Below are 17,119 nucleotides of genomic sequence, written 5' to 3'. Positions count from 1 at the left end.
ACGTTGACATGGTGAAACTCTTTCCCTCTCTGCATTATCAGAGCTGGGTGAAAATGCCCAGCAGCACAGGTGGAATCAGCTCTTGACACAGTGTTTACACAGCAGCAGCAGCTTCTTCGGCTGCACTGGGGACCCAGAGACCAAACAGTGCCCACGGTTGTGCCCCAGGCATCCTCGCTGTAACAGCATTATAAATACATAATGAAGATTTAAAAGGCAGAAGGAAAACAGATAAAGGAGACTCCTCATGTGACACTCATCTTTCATGATCTGAAAAGAGCTACAGATTTCAGCACGTGCTCATCAGCACTGAGGGAAAGGTGTCCTCGTTAGAGGATGAGCACAGGAGCTGCCTGGCAGCATCCAGGGGGAAAAGATGTCAAGTTTCAGAGGAAAGCTGCCACCACATTTTATACACGCTGTCACTTTTAGAGAAGAAAAAGCAGCTCAGCACAGAAGCATGAGGAACTGTGCTCAAGCACGGAACTACAACAGCAAGGTCACCCATGCCACATGAACACAGATTTTGGATCAAATCCCTGAGGGTTAGCCTAGGAAAAGCTGCTTCAGTATCAGAGAGCCGAAACCAGGGGAGTCACTCAGTCCCTGGCCATCTCAGATGCTTCCACCTCGAGCAGTATCCAGGCCCTTGCAAGTTCAAGTCATGCAGACTCAAACCACAGCTCTGGGCAACATCACCAGATACCACTGGGTGGGTTCACAGACAGCACAGTAACTTTTAGCACACTTCAAAGGAAAGGAAAATGTCATCTTTACAGGACAGACTCAGCCTGAATGGGACCTTACCATCCATCCTCGAGTTGTGCACAGACAACACTCCCAAAACTCCTGTCCAACGTGCAGCTCCAATCCTGTTCCTCCCCCTTCAGGTCCTTCCTTCCCCATTCCCTCTCTGCCCTGATTCATGGCCACAGCCAACGTGCTGCTTGATTATCTGCTGACACACGCATTTAGCACTTCTCCATGGAAAGAAACCAGTTTGGAAGCTTTTCCAACTTCCCCTCTGGATGATGTCACCTTGGGTGGGTGCCAGGCTGGGTTTCAAGTGAAAATCCTTCACTTCAGGGTCAGACATCCTCCTATTTTTAGGCCTGAACTCAGTGTTGTGCAGCCAGCAGCTGAGCTGGACAGTTCTTGTTATTCCAGGAGTCTGCTGGCCGTGTCCTGCCCCACAGAGCCCTCTGGAAATTCACACAGAAAGAGAAATGTGTCCCCTCCGGTCTGCACTGGGAATGGGGATGGAGAAGGCTGCAGCCTGTGAGCTCCCACCCACCCCCCTGGCTCTGACAGCTCCATCACCCCACCCTGCCTGCCCAAATTCTTGTTAGTGCCACTGCCCCACGTCCTCAGGTGCCACATCCACACGGCTCTTAAATCCCTCCAGGGATGGGCACTCCACCATGACTGCCCTGGGCAGCTGTGCCAGGGCTGGACAAACCTTTTTATGCAGAAATTTTCCCTAATATCCAAACTAAGCCTGCCCTGGCACAGCTGGAGGCCGTTTCCTCTTGCCCTGTTCCTACCTGGGAGAAGGGACTGACACACACCTAGCTGCACCCTCCTTTCAAGCAGTTTTAGAGTAAGAAGATCCCCCTGAGCTGAGCCCCCCAAGCTGCTCCTCATCAGACTTCTTGTGCTAATTTCCCTAATTGCAATACCTGCTCAGCCATTGCCTGTGTTGTGCTTTGGCCACGTCAGCCAGTGACGCGTCCCTGCGCCCATGGAGCAGGTAAGGAAGGAAAAGCTTTTGAGATGAGCTGCAGATCCACACAGAGAGCAGCCAGGCTCTCCCTCTGCTCCTCAGAGACACACATCCCTGCTTTTTAGGGAGTTCAAAGGCTCTGTGGGATGCAGACCCCACACAGCAGCACCAACCCTGCACGCTGAATGAGCTCATCCCAGCAGGGCTGAGGTGTAACCATACCCGCTGCTGACAGCGACTGGAAACCACAGACAAGTGAGAATTGTGAAGCTTTTGGGGCAAAGTGTGAACGTGAGTCACATCCCAGGCCAGCTGCAGGCTGTCTGCACCCAGCCAGGAGCAGGGGCAGTGCTGGGGAGCTGCCCTGCACCCAAAGCCCTCCTGTCACCCTGTGCCCATGCTCCTGCTGCGGCACTCACGCTCGCCCAGCCTGCAGCAGCCCCAAAGCTGGCACTGCTGGGTGCTTTATTTTTAACTCTGGGTGAGTCTCATCACGCCTCCCAAAGGGGATGGAACCCAGCCAGCAGCAGTTCCTGTGTCTTGGGGCTGTTCCCTTGTCCTGAGCAGGCTGGCAGCCCTTGTGCCCCAACAAAACCTCTCTGCACAACCTCTGCAGCTGCTGGAACCACAGAATGGTTTGGGTTGGAAAGGACCTTAAAGCCCATCCAGTTCCACCTTCCACTGTCCCAGCTTGCTCCAAGCCCTGTCCCACCTGACCCTGGACAATTCCAGGGATGGAAGGCAGCCACTCTGGGTTTGTTGGTTGAACCAACAACAACAAAACGTCACTGGCTAAGCCTGCAGGGATCCTCCAGCATCCCTGGGCACACAGAACAGCATGCAAACAGGAATGCTCAGGTGTTCTGTGCTTGCAGGGTGCCAGCACAAGGCACTGTTCTGGCACTGCTGCTCCCGAGCATGTTTACAGCACAAGCAAGGGCCCAAGCCAGATTGAATTTCAGATATTGAAGCATTTGTTTCATGGGAGTTACATCAGCAGCTGACCTGGCCTGTCTCTTGTTTGCTTCTCTCTGCCTTTGACAACAACAATGCCTTGGTTTTATCAGTCAGAACAGTCTCTCTGAGAGGACCCCAAGCACCTAAGGGCCTGGAGGATATTCAGCTACAGGAGAAAGAGAAGAGAAACCTGTGCTTTTTCTAAAAAAAAGAAAATCTCCAGTGAAACCCAAATTGTGCAGCTGTCCCAGCTGTGCCCTTTCTACAGAACATTTCAGCACTCTCATCTGCATTTTCACGGAAATAAAGCGGTTTTCCATCGGTAGGGAATTCATCCAAAGGCCAGACCAGCCGACACAGCTCGGTGTTCTGCAAAGGACAAGCGTTGAGAAAGGCTGCTTCCCTGGGGAATGCTCACTGCAGCCTCGTGCAGGAGCTGAGAAAAGTCCATCAGGGATAAACAACATGCGAGGATCATCTCCTGGGCTGGGCTGCTCCTGGGTGCTGTGCAGATGAACACGCCCTGTGGAAAACCCTGAGCTGCCACCACCAAGGAACTGTGTATCTGCAGGGAGCAGGGAAAAGCAAACCTTTGGACAAGCAGCTGCCAAGGGCTCTGCTGCTGCTCAGGCAGGGCAGGAGCGCACGTGGCCGTGGAGGGAGGGTGGCTGCCAGCCCAGGCTGGGAGAGCACGTCCTGCCAAGACATCCAGGCACCAGAGCAAAAGGGAATGAAAGAAGAAAGGCCATTAGCTTTGGATGCTGTCAGAGAGGGCCTGGAAGTGGTGTAGCTCCATGCATCAAGAGCAGCTGAGGCACGTGTCCCCCCAGGGTCCTGCTGCCCCTGGCTTTGGGTAGCGGACACTGGCACCAGCTCCTCCTCTTCCAGCCCTTTATCAGCTTCAGAAGAGGAGAAATGGAAACCTGAGCTGTCTCTGCTGCTGCATGAGCTGGCTGGATGTGAGGCAAGAGGGGAAGCAGAACTGCAGCCGATGTGGTCACTGCCACCCTGCTTTGCAAAGAGCACGCTGCCTCCCTGCCCAAGTGCTGCAGGTGAGAGCAGCGATTGCAGTGGGAAAAGTCAGTCCCTGGACAGGCAGGGAGCAGAACTGACAGACTCCTGAGTAATACTGCTTTCCTCACTCACCTGATCCATTCCTCCTTCATTTATCCTACTCTCACTGCAGATTGGTCTCTTTTCTGATACTCAGACTAATTTTTATTTTAGAACAGCACGGCTGTGTCCTGAGCACACACTGCTCCCTCGAGGTTTCTTATGCTACCAATAAATAAATTACCTGCTAATAAACCCCCCTCAAACTCACACTTCTCTTTTTAGATGAAGATAATTAAATTTATACATGAGTTACTAATTTGTGTGACTGGACACTGGAATATACTGGGAAGATGGAAGGCTGTGGTCAGATGTGCACGCTAAGGCACTGCAGGATTTACTCTGAGCTTCCTCTACAAAGCTGATTCAAATATTATGGTAACCAATTTGTGGTCAAGAAATTGATAGAAACATGTGAAGATCCTCTCACAGACAGAGCAAATCATAATTTGAATATACAGTAAAGGGTGACAGGGATTTGGGACTGCCTGCAATCAGCTATCACAGGCAACTCGCTGACACTAGCTCTAATAAACATTGTTAAAGACATTAACCAACACGAATTATAATTCAACTTTTCACAGTGCAAAGATGGGTTGGAACTCTTTCCATTTAATACTAGAAACAGGCTAAATTATCAGGCTGTGAGGCCCTAAGAATGCCTCTGGTTGTGTTTGCACAAAGAATGCCTCTCCCTGCTCATTCTCATTGCACACTGCCAGTACCCAGGAGATGGGAAAGAACTCATAAAATTCTTCATCTTGGCTGGGTTGGTAACACAGGCAGCAAGAAAGGGAGGGTGGAGGGATGCTCCTTCTCTGCAGAGCAGCAAGAGGTGACTGCTTCTTCACAGAAGTTGTCATGAGTTTTCACTGAATTACACAGTGACAGCAGTGAACCTGTTTTTCCCAGTCCTAAAAGCAGCCTAAAAGACTTCTCTGTCCCAAGTTTTGTCTTGGTCACCTCTTGATTTCTCCCCTGGCAAGTCAATGAACTACAAATTCTGTGTGTTTTCTTTAATCAGGCAAGAGGAACAGATCACAAGCCACTTTATTAAGGAAGTCAGGGTAATTATCCTCAGAGGATAATTAAAAAGCAGGGATACATGAAGTAACTTGACCCAGTTCTCCTGGAGAACAGTGGCAGAGCTGGCAGGAGATGGCAGCTCCCACGAGCCTCCATCCTTTTATCCCCCATCCCTGGAGAATCCCTGATGTCAGTAATGAGGCAGCTCAGGGATGTTGACTCTGATGTCAGCATCAGCCATGGCCAAGAGATAAATCCCTAATCAAAGGAAGGAAACCCCAGGAAACCTGAGAGGGGATGAATCCCCACTGCCACATCCCAAAGCCAGCCCAGAGCTCACAGGTGAGCAGGGGCACCACTGCCACCAACATTCCTGGCTACTGCCGCACACCAGCAATGGAAAATTCATTACTTACAAACCAAGGCCTGTAAATAACAACGAGGAGAAGGGGAGAAGCAATTCCTACCCCCTGCCAAGATCCAACTGCAATCTGACACACCTGGAACTGTCTCCAGAGGTACAGGGAGACACTTGGAAAAGCCTCAAAGTCATTCTTCTCTCTGCTCTAACTTGCAGGCTGCAAGGAGGAACGAGGATATTACAGAGCATTGCAGAATCAATAGTTCTAGTGGGAATCATTGGTTTGATGTCAAGGCCAATTAGCTGCAAGTGGAATTAGCACATACCCCGAGTGGGAAGACAAGAACGTGTTCTTCCCTAGATGGGAAAGATGTTGGCCAGGTGTGCACAGAAACTCTGGAACTGGCATCACATTTCCCAACGCTGACAAATCCCACAGACCTCAGGAGCCTGCAGCAATGGCCTGATCTGTCCTGGACACAGGACAAACTGAGACAGGAGAAACCTGCAGCTCAGACTGACCCTTTGCATCTGGAATTTACACCAAGGAAAGGCCAGACTTGGCCAACAACTCTTCACCCTGTGTCAGCTCACCCCAACACACCAATCTTATCCCCTTACCTTCCCACTTTTGCCCTGACTTGTGCCAGCAGTTTTATTCCATGTTGCAGATAGGATTTATAGCGTTTCTTGGACTAATCTGTGCCATGCCTCCTTTGGCTACTGAGAAAGAGCTCAACACTTGAGATCGAGGAAGAACGGGCAAAGTCTGTCATATTAAAGGAAATAAGCTGCAGAGATTTTAATTAACATTAAAGATCCGAGAGAAAGGAGCCAACTTGCAGGACTCCAGGCAAGGTGGTGCAAAACTGAATGTTTTTGCAGCAGCTTAATCCACATTTTGAATCTCATGCTGGGAGCAGCCAGCAGTGGAGAAGACTTTGCAGAGGTCAGGAGGGTGAGAGCTCGGGGAGGAGGCAACCCCAGGGCACATCCCTGCATAACCTGGGTGGGCACTGCAAGGGCAGCAGACCTGAAAAACCACAGAACTGTGGAATCACAGAGTATCCTGAGCTGGAAGTGACTCACAGGGATCATCAGCCCAGCCCCTGGCCCTGCACAGACCCCAACAATCCCACCCTGGGCATCCCTGGGAGCTTTGTCCAAACCCTCCTGGAGCTCTGGCAGCCTCGGGGCCGGGCCCATTCCCTGGGGAGCCTCGGCAGTGCCAGCACCCTCTGGGGGAAGAACCTTTCCCTAGAATGTTCATGTAAACTGCACTGAGCCCTGAAAGCAGCAGAGCTGCCCCTTGTGCACTGCAGGTGACAATGCCAGCTGGGGAGGAAGGAGTAGAGACAACACTTCCAGCCCAAAGCATTCAGTGTTCTGTCACTGAAACCTGAGGCAGTCCCACCACACCAGCACTCCACCCACACCTGCAGCAAAACCCTGGCACCTTTGTGCTTCGAAAGACTTTTGGACAAACAGCCCTGGATGGTGGGGAAGGCCCAGGCTGTGGCTGACGGATGTGCACGAGCCAACGATGCCATCCAGAGGTACTCGGGTGCAGCACAGAACTCTGTGTCATCAAAGGCTGAAGGGAAAGACAGGGCCTTTGTGTATCTCACAGATCAGATTTTAAACTAACCCCACCACCAGATGATTACATTTTATTTATTTGTAATTTATCCTGCCCATCGCTTGTTTATTTTCTGCCTCTCCTCACTGTGCGCCTTGATTTTGTAAGTATACTAAATAAGTCGTTCTTAAAAATATGGATACACCTCTGACCTCTCCTGGCAAACTGGAGTTATTTCAATTTACTCCCAGTTGCTGACAGCAGGCCTGGCATGACCTGGGGAACTGAGAGAGGCACTCATCTGTATTTCACTGCCCTGCAATAGTGCCTGAGCTGAGAAAACACCAACCACGCACTGCAACAGGAAACACGACCTTTGTTCCCCAGCTAGAACAACTGGAGACTCCCTTTCAGCTGTGAAATCATCACTCAAACCTGATACAAGAAAATGCTTTTCCAGCATGTGATTATACATATTTATGTGTGTTTGTGCACACAGAGTTCATGTCAGCTGTCTGAACAGTGGGGATGCAACATCACCTGGGGCATGTCTTGTGACAGGCAAAGTTTGATCTCTCAAACAGGAGAGATCTGGTCAGTAGCAAAGACCTAATTCACCTCTGCATGCAAACATACCTTTTTCACTGGCACCTGTATCTGTGTGGCAACAAAACGTGGATTTGCAAAGTGATCCCATTAATATCAGAATAAAATCAACCACTGAATCCTTATTTTCTCCGTTAGGAACCTAATGGGATTAGAATCATAGAAAGTCCTGAGTTGGGAGGGACCTACATGGATCAGCAATTCCAGTTCCTGGGACTACAAAGATTACAGACAAATAATCCCAAAGCATAAACAGTATACTTACTTTTTTAATCTCTGGGATTTCCCAAGCTTTATTCAGATACATATCTGATTTTCAGAAGTACTATCTTAGAATTATAGAAGATACAATACACTTGTACCTGACTTTTTTTCCTCAGAAACCATCACTTATTGATCCATTAGAATTAAGGCAGAGGGTATTATTTTTTCACCTTACACAAAATAAAAATGAAAACTGAGGAACAGATTGTCTTGAAAATGGACAAAATAACTTTTCAGACAGCTTATGGCAAGCATGATTTTCATGTGCTGTATCCCTCTCCAAAGGAGCATCCCTCTTTTGCAGCCTCAATATTTGAAAGCGAAGAGAAAACTGTGAAAATACAAATGACATCAGATGACAAGGGATGTGACTGAACCACACCACAAGGAGGAATGGTTCTGGGTAGGAGGAGATGGTTAAAACAAGATTTGGAGCGTTGGGATGAGAATGCCAAATGCAGGGACAGATCTCTGCACTGCATTTGGAGTCACCTTGGGCTGACCTCAAACCCAACCTGGCCCAGGCACCTGCTCAGCACCGGGTCATGTCCTGTTCAGAGGTGCACTCAGGGCCCCCCTCAGCAGCTGGATTTGTGACAGCTCAGTGAGAGCACAGGGTCACAGGGACACCTGCAAAAGGAGGGGTTTGTGCAGGGCCACTTGGAGCCATGAGTGACCCTGCACGGTCCTGAACTCAGGGAAGGTGAGAGCTGGAGGAGCAGCTCCCCTGTTTCAGACACCTCGGTGCTGAATGTGTGTCTGGAGGGAAGGGCAGACATATGGAGCCCTTCCTAAAGCTGTGAGAGATGACCCACAGGGATGGCTGAGTCAACAGTCTAATTTTATAATCCTAACCCTGCCAGGGGTTTCAGACACGTCTTACATCAAGTGTACAACATTTTCATGCAGCAGTAGGAAAAAAAAATAAGCAAACCCCAGGAAATACATCAGTTCTACGTGCTGAGATGAAAAAAAAAAATACAGCAGGCATTTAGCAGGAAGTATTTCTTCAAAAGATCAAAGACACTCTGTCCTCCCCTTCCTGCTACTTTCACACAGCGTTTTCCTAAAAGAAAATACCACCATCCACCCAAGTCTGCACTGGGAGGTGCTGGGGCAGACAACAAATGCAAGCCTGCATTGACACCAAGGGGAAAGGAGGTGAAAAAGGCATGGAAAGAAGCCCTGGCTCGGATGTGGGTGTGCAGGGTGTGCACTGACCTGTACTTGCCCGTCCGCACCTGCAGCGCTCTCATCCCGCACTGCTGGGCTCCCCCGACATCATTCACGATGTCATCCCCGATCATGATGGCCTGTCAGGGCAGTGAAATACAGGAAAAGTTCATTTCTGCCATTTGTCAGCCTCCCCTGACATAACAAACAGCTTGATTTGAGGTCTAGTGCCGCCATCGGACAAATTAAACAAGATAATATTGTCGTCGTATTGATTAAAAGTCATCCTACCTCGAGGGTAATTCATGCCATGCACTCCAGCAATGCACTGGCACAGCACACACCTCTACAATCTGTAATCAATCACAGAAATCAAAGGGATTTGGGGCACAGCTGAAAGAAAACGCTGAGTTTTATGAAGTCAGGCCTCTTCTGTTCCTAACCATCCGCTCCTGCTACGCTCCAAGCAGCTTAAATTAAGCTTAACTTCTTAAATCTGGTGTTCTACAGGCTGGTCAAAAGCTTAAGCTCGTAATCGCTGAAGAGCCTGATCCCAACCTGTTCTCAGGTTGATACAGAAATTTGGGAAATCACTGTAAAATGGAATTCATTCATTTTTGCACAGTATGACACGATGTGTACAGGCCTGGCACCATTTGTGTTACCATCAGTTTAAGCATATACCAATATTAATCAACAAAAGTCAGTAGGTTGCCAAAAAAGTAACTGGTTTGTGCTAAGTTTTGTCTGGTGTTTGATAAAAAGAGTGCACAGAGCACCTTCCTGCCTCTGTTCAAAACATTTATTAGATCAGAGTGTATCAACCATGTGTTGACAATCACATCTACAAAATTTCAAGTGCTCATCATCCTGCACATTACTAATATTTATTCTATTCTTCAAATTTAAAACGATTGGGGGATGCCATTTTATAGTTTCGACAAAACCCAGTATATACACAAAACAGTAATTTTCCATTAATGATCAAAAACCCCACCAAAATCAGCTTTACACCTCCCAAAGGTATTCTGGATTATTCTGCAGAGAACAGAGACAGCACCTAAAACCAGGGAAGCAGAAAGTCTGTAATGTGGTTTATCAATCAGATTTTTTCACCTTTTGTATTAAAGTTGAATTTTGTTTAATACAGAGTTAGCTGCATCTTTAACCACTTCATCTTCATCTTTTAAATCAGCCTTTTGCTTCATAAATTTAACTGCCTGGCTTTCACAACCATGGTACCTTCCAACTCCAGACATTCCTGCCTGAATTTCCATCCACTTCCCAGCTCTGTTTTGCTTGAGAAAGGATGAAAATACTAAACCTCCAGAGCTATTTTTATGAACTATCTAATGGCAACAGGGTCTTCTCCCACATAATTGCATGTAAAGGAAATCTCAGGGTATACCTAAATTTTCTGAGCGTATTTATAAACCAAACTGAGCTACAAATGTGTAGATTTGGGACAGCTTCTCCTGTAGATAATTCACCTTTCTTTAGTACTCTTCCAGACCAGCAATTCAGCACAAAATGGGGAGAAAATGATGGATTAGATTTGAATAATTAGTAAATAAAGCATGTAAATGTGGATAAGGAAAAGAGAGTAATCCCACTGTTGGATGCAGAGCTGCATCATAACACCATCCCCAGCCAACCACCATCACCAACTCCCCCCAAGCTGCTCCAGGATATTTAATCATTCTCAACCACTGGCTTTAAGAGCTTTCAATTCCTTTTTCTTACAAAGTTCCTCCCAACACCTCCGTGGGGATGACAGAGAACAGACCTGCACCGCCCTTGCTCAGCCCAAATCCTGATATTCAGGATGTAAAGACAACTTCAGTCCGGAGTCCTAAAAACCCTAAAAACAATTTTCTGTGACAAAAAAAAAAAAAAAAAAAAAAAAAAAAAAAAAAAAAAAAAAAAAAAAAAAAAAAAAAGGCAGCCCACCAAGCACTTTCCTGCTCACCAGGGCTGTGTTTTACCCCATCCAGGGAAGTTTTCCTGCAAGACTCTGGCAGCTCTGGAAGTGCAGCTGCAGCTGAGCAGCGATGCCTGTCCAGGCCAGCTTGTGGCACACGCATACAAAAATGTGCTCCAGCCCCCAGGGATTTCACAGATTTACTATCGGTGAAGGGCAATAATCACTAAAGGAGGAGCAATTATTCCCAAATCATTTAGGATTTAAAAAATCATTGGCAAGAAGATAGAGGTCAAAAGGTGCGCTGTCAAGGGAAATAAAAAAAACTCTACCTGTCAAACCTGGGTTTAACTTCCTCTCTGACTGCAATATGGTAAGAAGGGAGGGAAAGATATAAAACTGAAAGGTCACACACCCACTGAAGGCAGGAATTAGAAGATCTCCATTTGTGTTCACATTTTACGCTGGGATCACGCCATTAATCTGTTCAATCCTTCTGCAAAAGTTGCTATTTTTTAGATTGGCCACAAATTAACTAAAAAGAAGTGGGGAAAAATTGCAGTGAGTCTCTCTGGGTTTTAAAACAAATCCTCAAAGCACGAGGATGGGTGTAATTTCTATTTCCCTAAGATGATGAGAGGCAGTGTGTGGCTGTACACAAGTGCCAAAGCTGAAGGAAAACACTGCTCTCAAAGGGTTCAGAGACCTCCAGGAATTTGGGGTGGAAAGGCAAAACATAATCCCCACAGTCAGCAATGCCACTGGTGCTGCCTGTGCCACAAACCCTGAGCTGAATGCAGGTGAGCAGCTAAAATTAATAAATCTTCAGTGATGCTGGTGGGGTGGTGAGTGGGAATCTCAGGCGGACTTGGCCTGCAAACAGAGCTTCAGCATTCATTAACTGATCACAGAAGAATGATCAGAAAAGGAATTACAGAGTAAGGGAATGAAGGAGGCAGAAGGATGAGAATACTCTGATTTACCCAGCCCTGCTCGTGCTGTGTTCACCAGGGTGAGCTCAGATGGGGGATTTCAGAGGCTGGAGCCTATGCAGGATGCAAAGAGAGATCCACAGAAGGCAGTGTGCTAACTCCACCAGAATATTTAGCACAGAAGATGCTTCTAGAGTCAGACATATTTATACCTAAACAGATTTTCTGCTATAAATTCAACAACCTTAACCAAATTAAAGAAATAAACCTTATACACCCAAACCTTGATGTATTAAATCCCTTTACACAAGAAATACAACACATTTACTTTTCTCCCTGTTCTCCTTCCCCCAAGGAATAATATCCCAGCCTTCAGGATCCCACATTACTGTTAATTTTGTTTCTATCTTAGCACTCCAAAGGTGTGGGGGTCAGACAGTTCTCACTAAGCTTTCAGCTGGACTGAAGCTTGAAACTCCCCTTGGCCACTTTTATTTCAGGATGGAAGGTCTTGCCCTGGTGTGGTGAGCAAGGGGGGGATGCTGGCCCAGGAGCAGGTCCCCTGTGCCACCCCTGGGTGACTTCTCTCTGCTCTCATGCACCACTAACTCCCACCTGAGGCTTGCAGGTGGCAGGAATGGGAATTGCCTAACTACCAGTAGTTTATGGACTCCAGCACGACCTGCCATAACTCCCATTAAAGCGGGGTAATTTGCTACAGAGAGAACTTTTTATGATTATATAAAACTACCAGAACCTTAACATTATTTAGGTTTTATTGTAAAGCTGTAAAAATCATCCACTGTTACAGCTGCCTTAAAACACATGAATTAGGCATTTCAGTAACCTTTAAGATGTGTTATTCTTTGTCATAGCACTGAATTGTAAGATAGGTCTGGTTACCTCTAAGAGGTTTAAATTTCCAATCTATTAAAGTAATACTGGCAATCTGTTATTTCTAGGCCATTGAGGAAAGGTTAAAATGAAAATTGGACTTCAGGGAGTTCCTCTTATTCTAAGTGCAGGCTGAAAACATCTCAGCAGCAGAAGGCAGAGTCGGGGTCTCAGTAAGAAGCAGTTATCAAGGGAAACGACTGGTGATAACTTTATTGATTAAAGCAGCTTGAGGAATTTCAGAATTGCCACTGTCTCAAATTACTGTGGTGAGACAGCTTTATTAAAAAGGTATTTTTCATTAAAAGCCAAGTGAAAGAAAATTGTAGTATGTTTTCAAAAGCACAGCTCATCTAAAATGGTTTAACGATGGTATGGATTAAATGCATTCCGCAGGTGGAATAAATTACTGGAATAAACATTTTGTAAAAGCAAAGGCAAGTAAAACCAGCCCCTGTCATGTCACTACAAATGCAGAGTTCCTTCAGGAGACAGATTAAAATGTAATGCAGTGTATTACTGAAGTGACTACAGTGAGGTTTTAACCTGAAAACACTGAGGTTTTATTACTGTGTACCACGAGCTAAACCAACCTGCAAATCCCTCCCCAAAAGTGCATTGAAGTCACAAGGTCAAGCACTCAAAAGTCAGGGAAAGATGTCAGAATTCAGGCAGTTTGCTCGTTTGGAATTTGTTCCTCTCACACATGTGTGAATCATGAGCCAGGCTTTAACTCCAGCAGTGAGGATTATTTTTTCCATGCTGGAAAGCAAGGAGTGACTGGTGCCATTATCCAGTGGTGTCTGCTGTACTCCTCCTTGGTGAGGCACACACTCCCCTCATCTCCAACCTCTCTAAATATAAAACATTACACCTACAGACCAGACATATCACCACAGCAGACTGATGGCATTTAACGCTAGAAACTATTTGTAAAAGAAAAGCCAGAACTCTGACAAAATATAAAGTCAGGCACGAGTAGCAGACATGGCAAACAGCAGAGAGTGAGTAAATAATCTCTGCTGGGGACTCTCCCTGCTTTTCTGCACCCAAAACCAATACTCCTGAAGCTGATGGGAACCACTCACCAGGGCTCACCCTACGGGACCATCCTTGCCAGCCTGGTGATGCCTTAAATCAGGTTTGTTTCCTAGATTTAGAGACAAGAGCTCTGCACCTGGGATATTGCTGGGAAGATATGGACAGAGTGAAGGGAGTACAGAAAAAAGCAGGGGGACAGAACTAAACCACACAGTTTCAGTAAAAAAATAACTCCTGCAATGATAACAAGCCTAGAGATAATTGGATGGAGGAAATGTCCAGGAAGGCAAGCAGTTATTTTGGTTGTATTAACTAGAGTAGAAATAGAAATAAGGAGATGCAGTTCAAAAGGAAAATTTCCTGCTAAATCTCAGGAAAAGCTGCCTTCCCACAGGACCCACAGGGCTGAACACCACCCCCAGGGTGCTGACAGTTGTTTGCCTCTCTGAAAACTCCTGTGGACAAAACATTAATAACTGTGGAGCAGGGAACATTCCTGCATGGGGAAGGAGATGGATTAGATGGCCCACCAGGTCTTTTCCATCTCCCCACTCGATAATAAAGCAAAACCCAAGCACAGGCTGAATTACAGGGCCATAATTTCATCTCCAGGCTCCAGGGACCTACAAGCCACCCCAAACTTTGCTCCTGTTGTTTATAATGTCACCCAAACCCCTCTGATGGAATTATTGTGCTGTAATTCACTGCTGTTTGTGAGGCTTCTCATACTCATCCTTATGTCCTGTGTGACAGAACAGCAAATCAATAAAGAGGAGATAGGAACAACTACAGAGAGGGGGAAAATGGGCTGTGCTGAGGAAGCACAGCACATTCAGCATGTTTCTGGAAAGCCAGAAATACAGGAGAAGGTTTTGGGGTCAGTCAGCACTCCTTATTTACCAAAATTATAAAATATTTCACTCCTGCCTTTCCCTTTTACTAAAAAAAACCCAAAATCAGTGTGACAGCACAGGAAATAAATGACATTTTGGGATCAGTTCCATCCCGCTGCAGCCTCCAGTCTCCAAGCCAGGCATTAGGGCACCTCTTCTGCCTCTGCCAGGCATTGAGTCCTGCTCACATTCTCCTTCAGCCTCTTTTGTAACTTTTCAAAGCTATAGCAAAGCAGGAAAAAAGCAGCAGTGGGCACAAATATCTGGCACAGCCTGTGGTCACGGCACCTCAACCTTACCTGCTCTGGTGGAATTCCCAGTTCTGCCAGGGCTGACTCAAAAAAACTTTTTGCTGGTTTCCCCACCACCTCAGCCTGGATATCACAAGCATACTGGGGAAAAAAAAAAAGAGAGAAACACAAAAAATGCTGATTGGAAAAGGATTTGTTCAACTCCATAACTGCAGTTATAAAACCTTTGTGGTTATTGATTTTTGCCCTTAAATAACACAATGGATTAGCAGGTGAAGGTGAATATCAGAGAACTTGGATAAGAGAAGTTTTTTTAAAGTTCTCTGGCGGGAGAGAAAATGCTCTTGAAACACCTCAAGGTACAAATCTTTCACATTCTCAATCACTGAATAATCTTCAAACTCAGTTCCAGTTCTGCTCATTTGGAGTATAGAAACATAAAAAATATCCTCTATATAAAACTACCCAAAGTACTGGAAGGCTTTAAAAGATAGAGAGGATTTCTTCAACCATCTGGCATAATTTTAATGATTCACATGAAAAATCGAGTTTCAAACCCAGGTTTTGAAAAGTTACATTTGAAAAAAAGATGATTTTAGAAGTTACACTTTCCTGCAATTAAATATCGGTGCTATGCTGAAAAAAAATTGTCTCTTGTTTGTTCCTAGACAAATAAAAGCCTAACAGATAACAGGCACTTTCAGGTTTTCCTGGGTATCTTGCTCACAATATCCCACTTTATTCTTGTCTGGCTCCTCCCTCCAAGGGCCTCACTTGCAATAAAGGCACCACAACAGAAAAAGTTCACAGCTTAAGTAAAACAAATTTAAACAAAAAAACGAACAAAGGCAGAAAAGAAATGAATCCACTTATCTTCAGAATGCAGCAAATGAGTTTCAGTGTGTGGAAACTCCCTCCACCAAGGTGAGTAATTACAGAAGATGAGCCATATTTATCCCAGTTACATATTTATCCCTTTTAACAAGGTGCACAGGGCAAGTAAGCAGAATTCCAGCTATAAAATACCTCTAATGCCTTCATATATGCTCCAACATCAAGTTTCAGACCATCGGTTTCTTTATAGTAGCGTCTGGAAATGAAAGCGATAAAGTTCCCATGAAATGAAAACGCTGGCACTCAAAGACAAAGAAACCACGTTTTATTATTTCTGGGCCTTTATGGATGTCCATATGGCTGCATAAAAAGTCAAGCAATCAGAAAATCCCGGGCCTTGGTTTAACACCAGGAGTTAAAGGACAGGCTCAGGGCCGTGCAGTGCTCAGAGAAAGGATCATGGATGCCCATCTGGGAACAACTTCCCTGGTTCAAAGGGATTTCAGCGTGCTTAGAGCAGGATGGACTGGGCTGTGTATCACTGCACACTGACAGAGAGCCCTGGCAGGTGAAAGATGAGGGCTGGCCCCAAGCAGCAGCTGTGACCCCTCAGTGCATCTGCAAGGAGACCCCAGACAGGACCATCATTGCTGTCTCAGCCTCCCACAGCAGCAAACCCTGCTCATCAAGACTAAAAAAGCTAAATTTTGTTCCTTCTAAAAATGCTCCCACTGCCACGAAGCTCATGGAATCACAAGGTGTCTTTGGAGAGTCTTCCTGGACCAGCAATTCACATTCACGCAGGTCCTCCAAGCTCTGGGCAGAGCAGAGACAGGTTTCTATGTGACAGGAGAAAAGGTAGGGTGAGCAGTCAGCTAAGATTTTATGCCTTATCCTTCTGCCATTTTCGATTATTCAGTATAGCCTTCCTTTAAAATGACCACTTGACCTTTGCTAGAACAGCCATTAACCTTCTATAGTCTGGCGTAAACAGCTTAATTTTCTGACAGTGGCATGACAGAAGAAATTACAAAGCCAATTCCCACTCTCAGCCCAAAACAGATGCTAAATGTAAATCACTCCATTTCCAGGAGCAGGGAAGTTCTGCTTCAGTAACTCTGACACTTTTGTTTTCCATGGGATGAACTAAAACTTTGACCAAAACCGACCTGCTGGCCCGAGGCAGGAACCTTGCTAAGGTCCACTCAGCTGGGCTGGGTCTGCAGGTTAAAAATGAAGCTGGGTTTTGTATAAGGCCCTTCACATCAAAGAGGCTTCTTCAGTCAGGAGAAGAGTTCTTACAATTTATAATCTTCCTCTTTCGAGTCAGAGAAGTCGCCACAGAACTTGTATTCACATTACCTCAATGATCAGCCGTTAAAAAGCAACATGCTCTTGGTGAAAACTGAGCTCTGAATATCCCCAAAAATCTTTGCTTTTAAACAAAAAGGGCGTATTTTTAATATTTCAAAGAAGCAACAAAAAAAGAGCTGTTTCTATCAATGAATGACCAAATAAATACTTTTATACGCACAGGGTACAAAGCATTTT

The 17,119-nt window shown here is 46.0% G+C and overlaps 1 protein-coding gene across 7 annotated transcripts in view; it reads right to left on the bottom strand.

Moving 5' to 3' along the window:
* Positions 1 to 17,119, bottom strand: part of LHPP (phospholysine phosphohistidine inorganic pyrophosphate phosphatase) — a 71,611-nt gene that overhangs the window by 41,157 nt on the left and 13,335 nt on the right. For 2 of the 7 annotated variants that reach the window (XM_040071475.2, XM_040071474.2), the window contains exons 4-6: positions 15,761 to 15,824; positions 14,783 to 14,875; positions 8,851 to 8,942 (exon numbers count right to left, since the gene is read on the bottom strand). In XM_040071475.2, coding sequence (XP_039927409.1) covers positions 8,851 to 8,942; positions 14,783 to 14,875; positions 15,761 to 15,824 — 249 coding nt within the window. The other 5 variants (XM_040071476.2, XM_040071478.2, XM_040071479.2 and 2 more) reach the window with 5 other exon arrangements.

This window comes from Hirundo rustica, chromosome 8 (genome assembly GCF_015227805.2).
Source record: "Hirundo rustica isolate bHirRus1 chromosome 8, bHirRus1.pri.v3, whole genome shotgun sequence".
Lineage (NCBI taxonomy): Eukaryota > Metazoa > Chordata > Aves > Passeriformes > Hirundinidae > Hirundo > Hirundo rustica.
The sequence above is the reverse complement of the archived record's forward strand: the minus strand, read 5'-3'. Positions and strand labels throughout refer to the sequence as shown.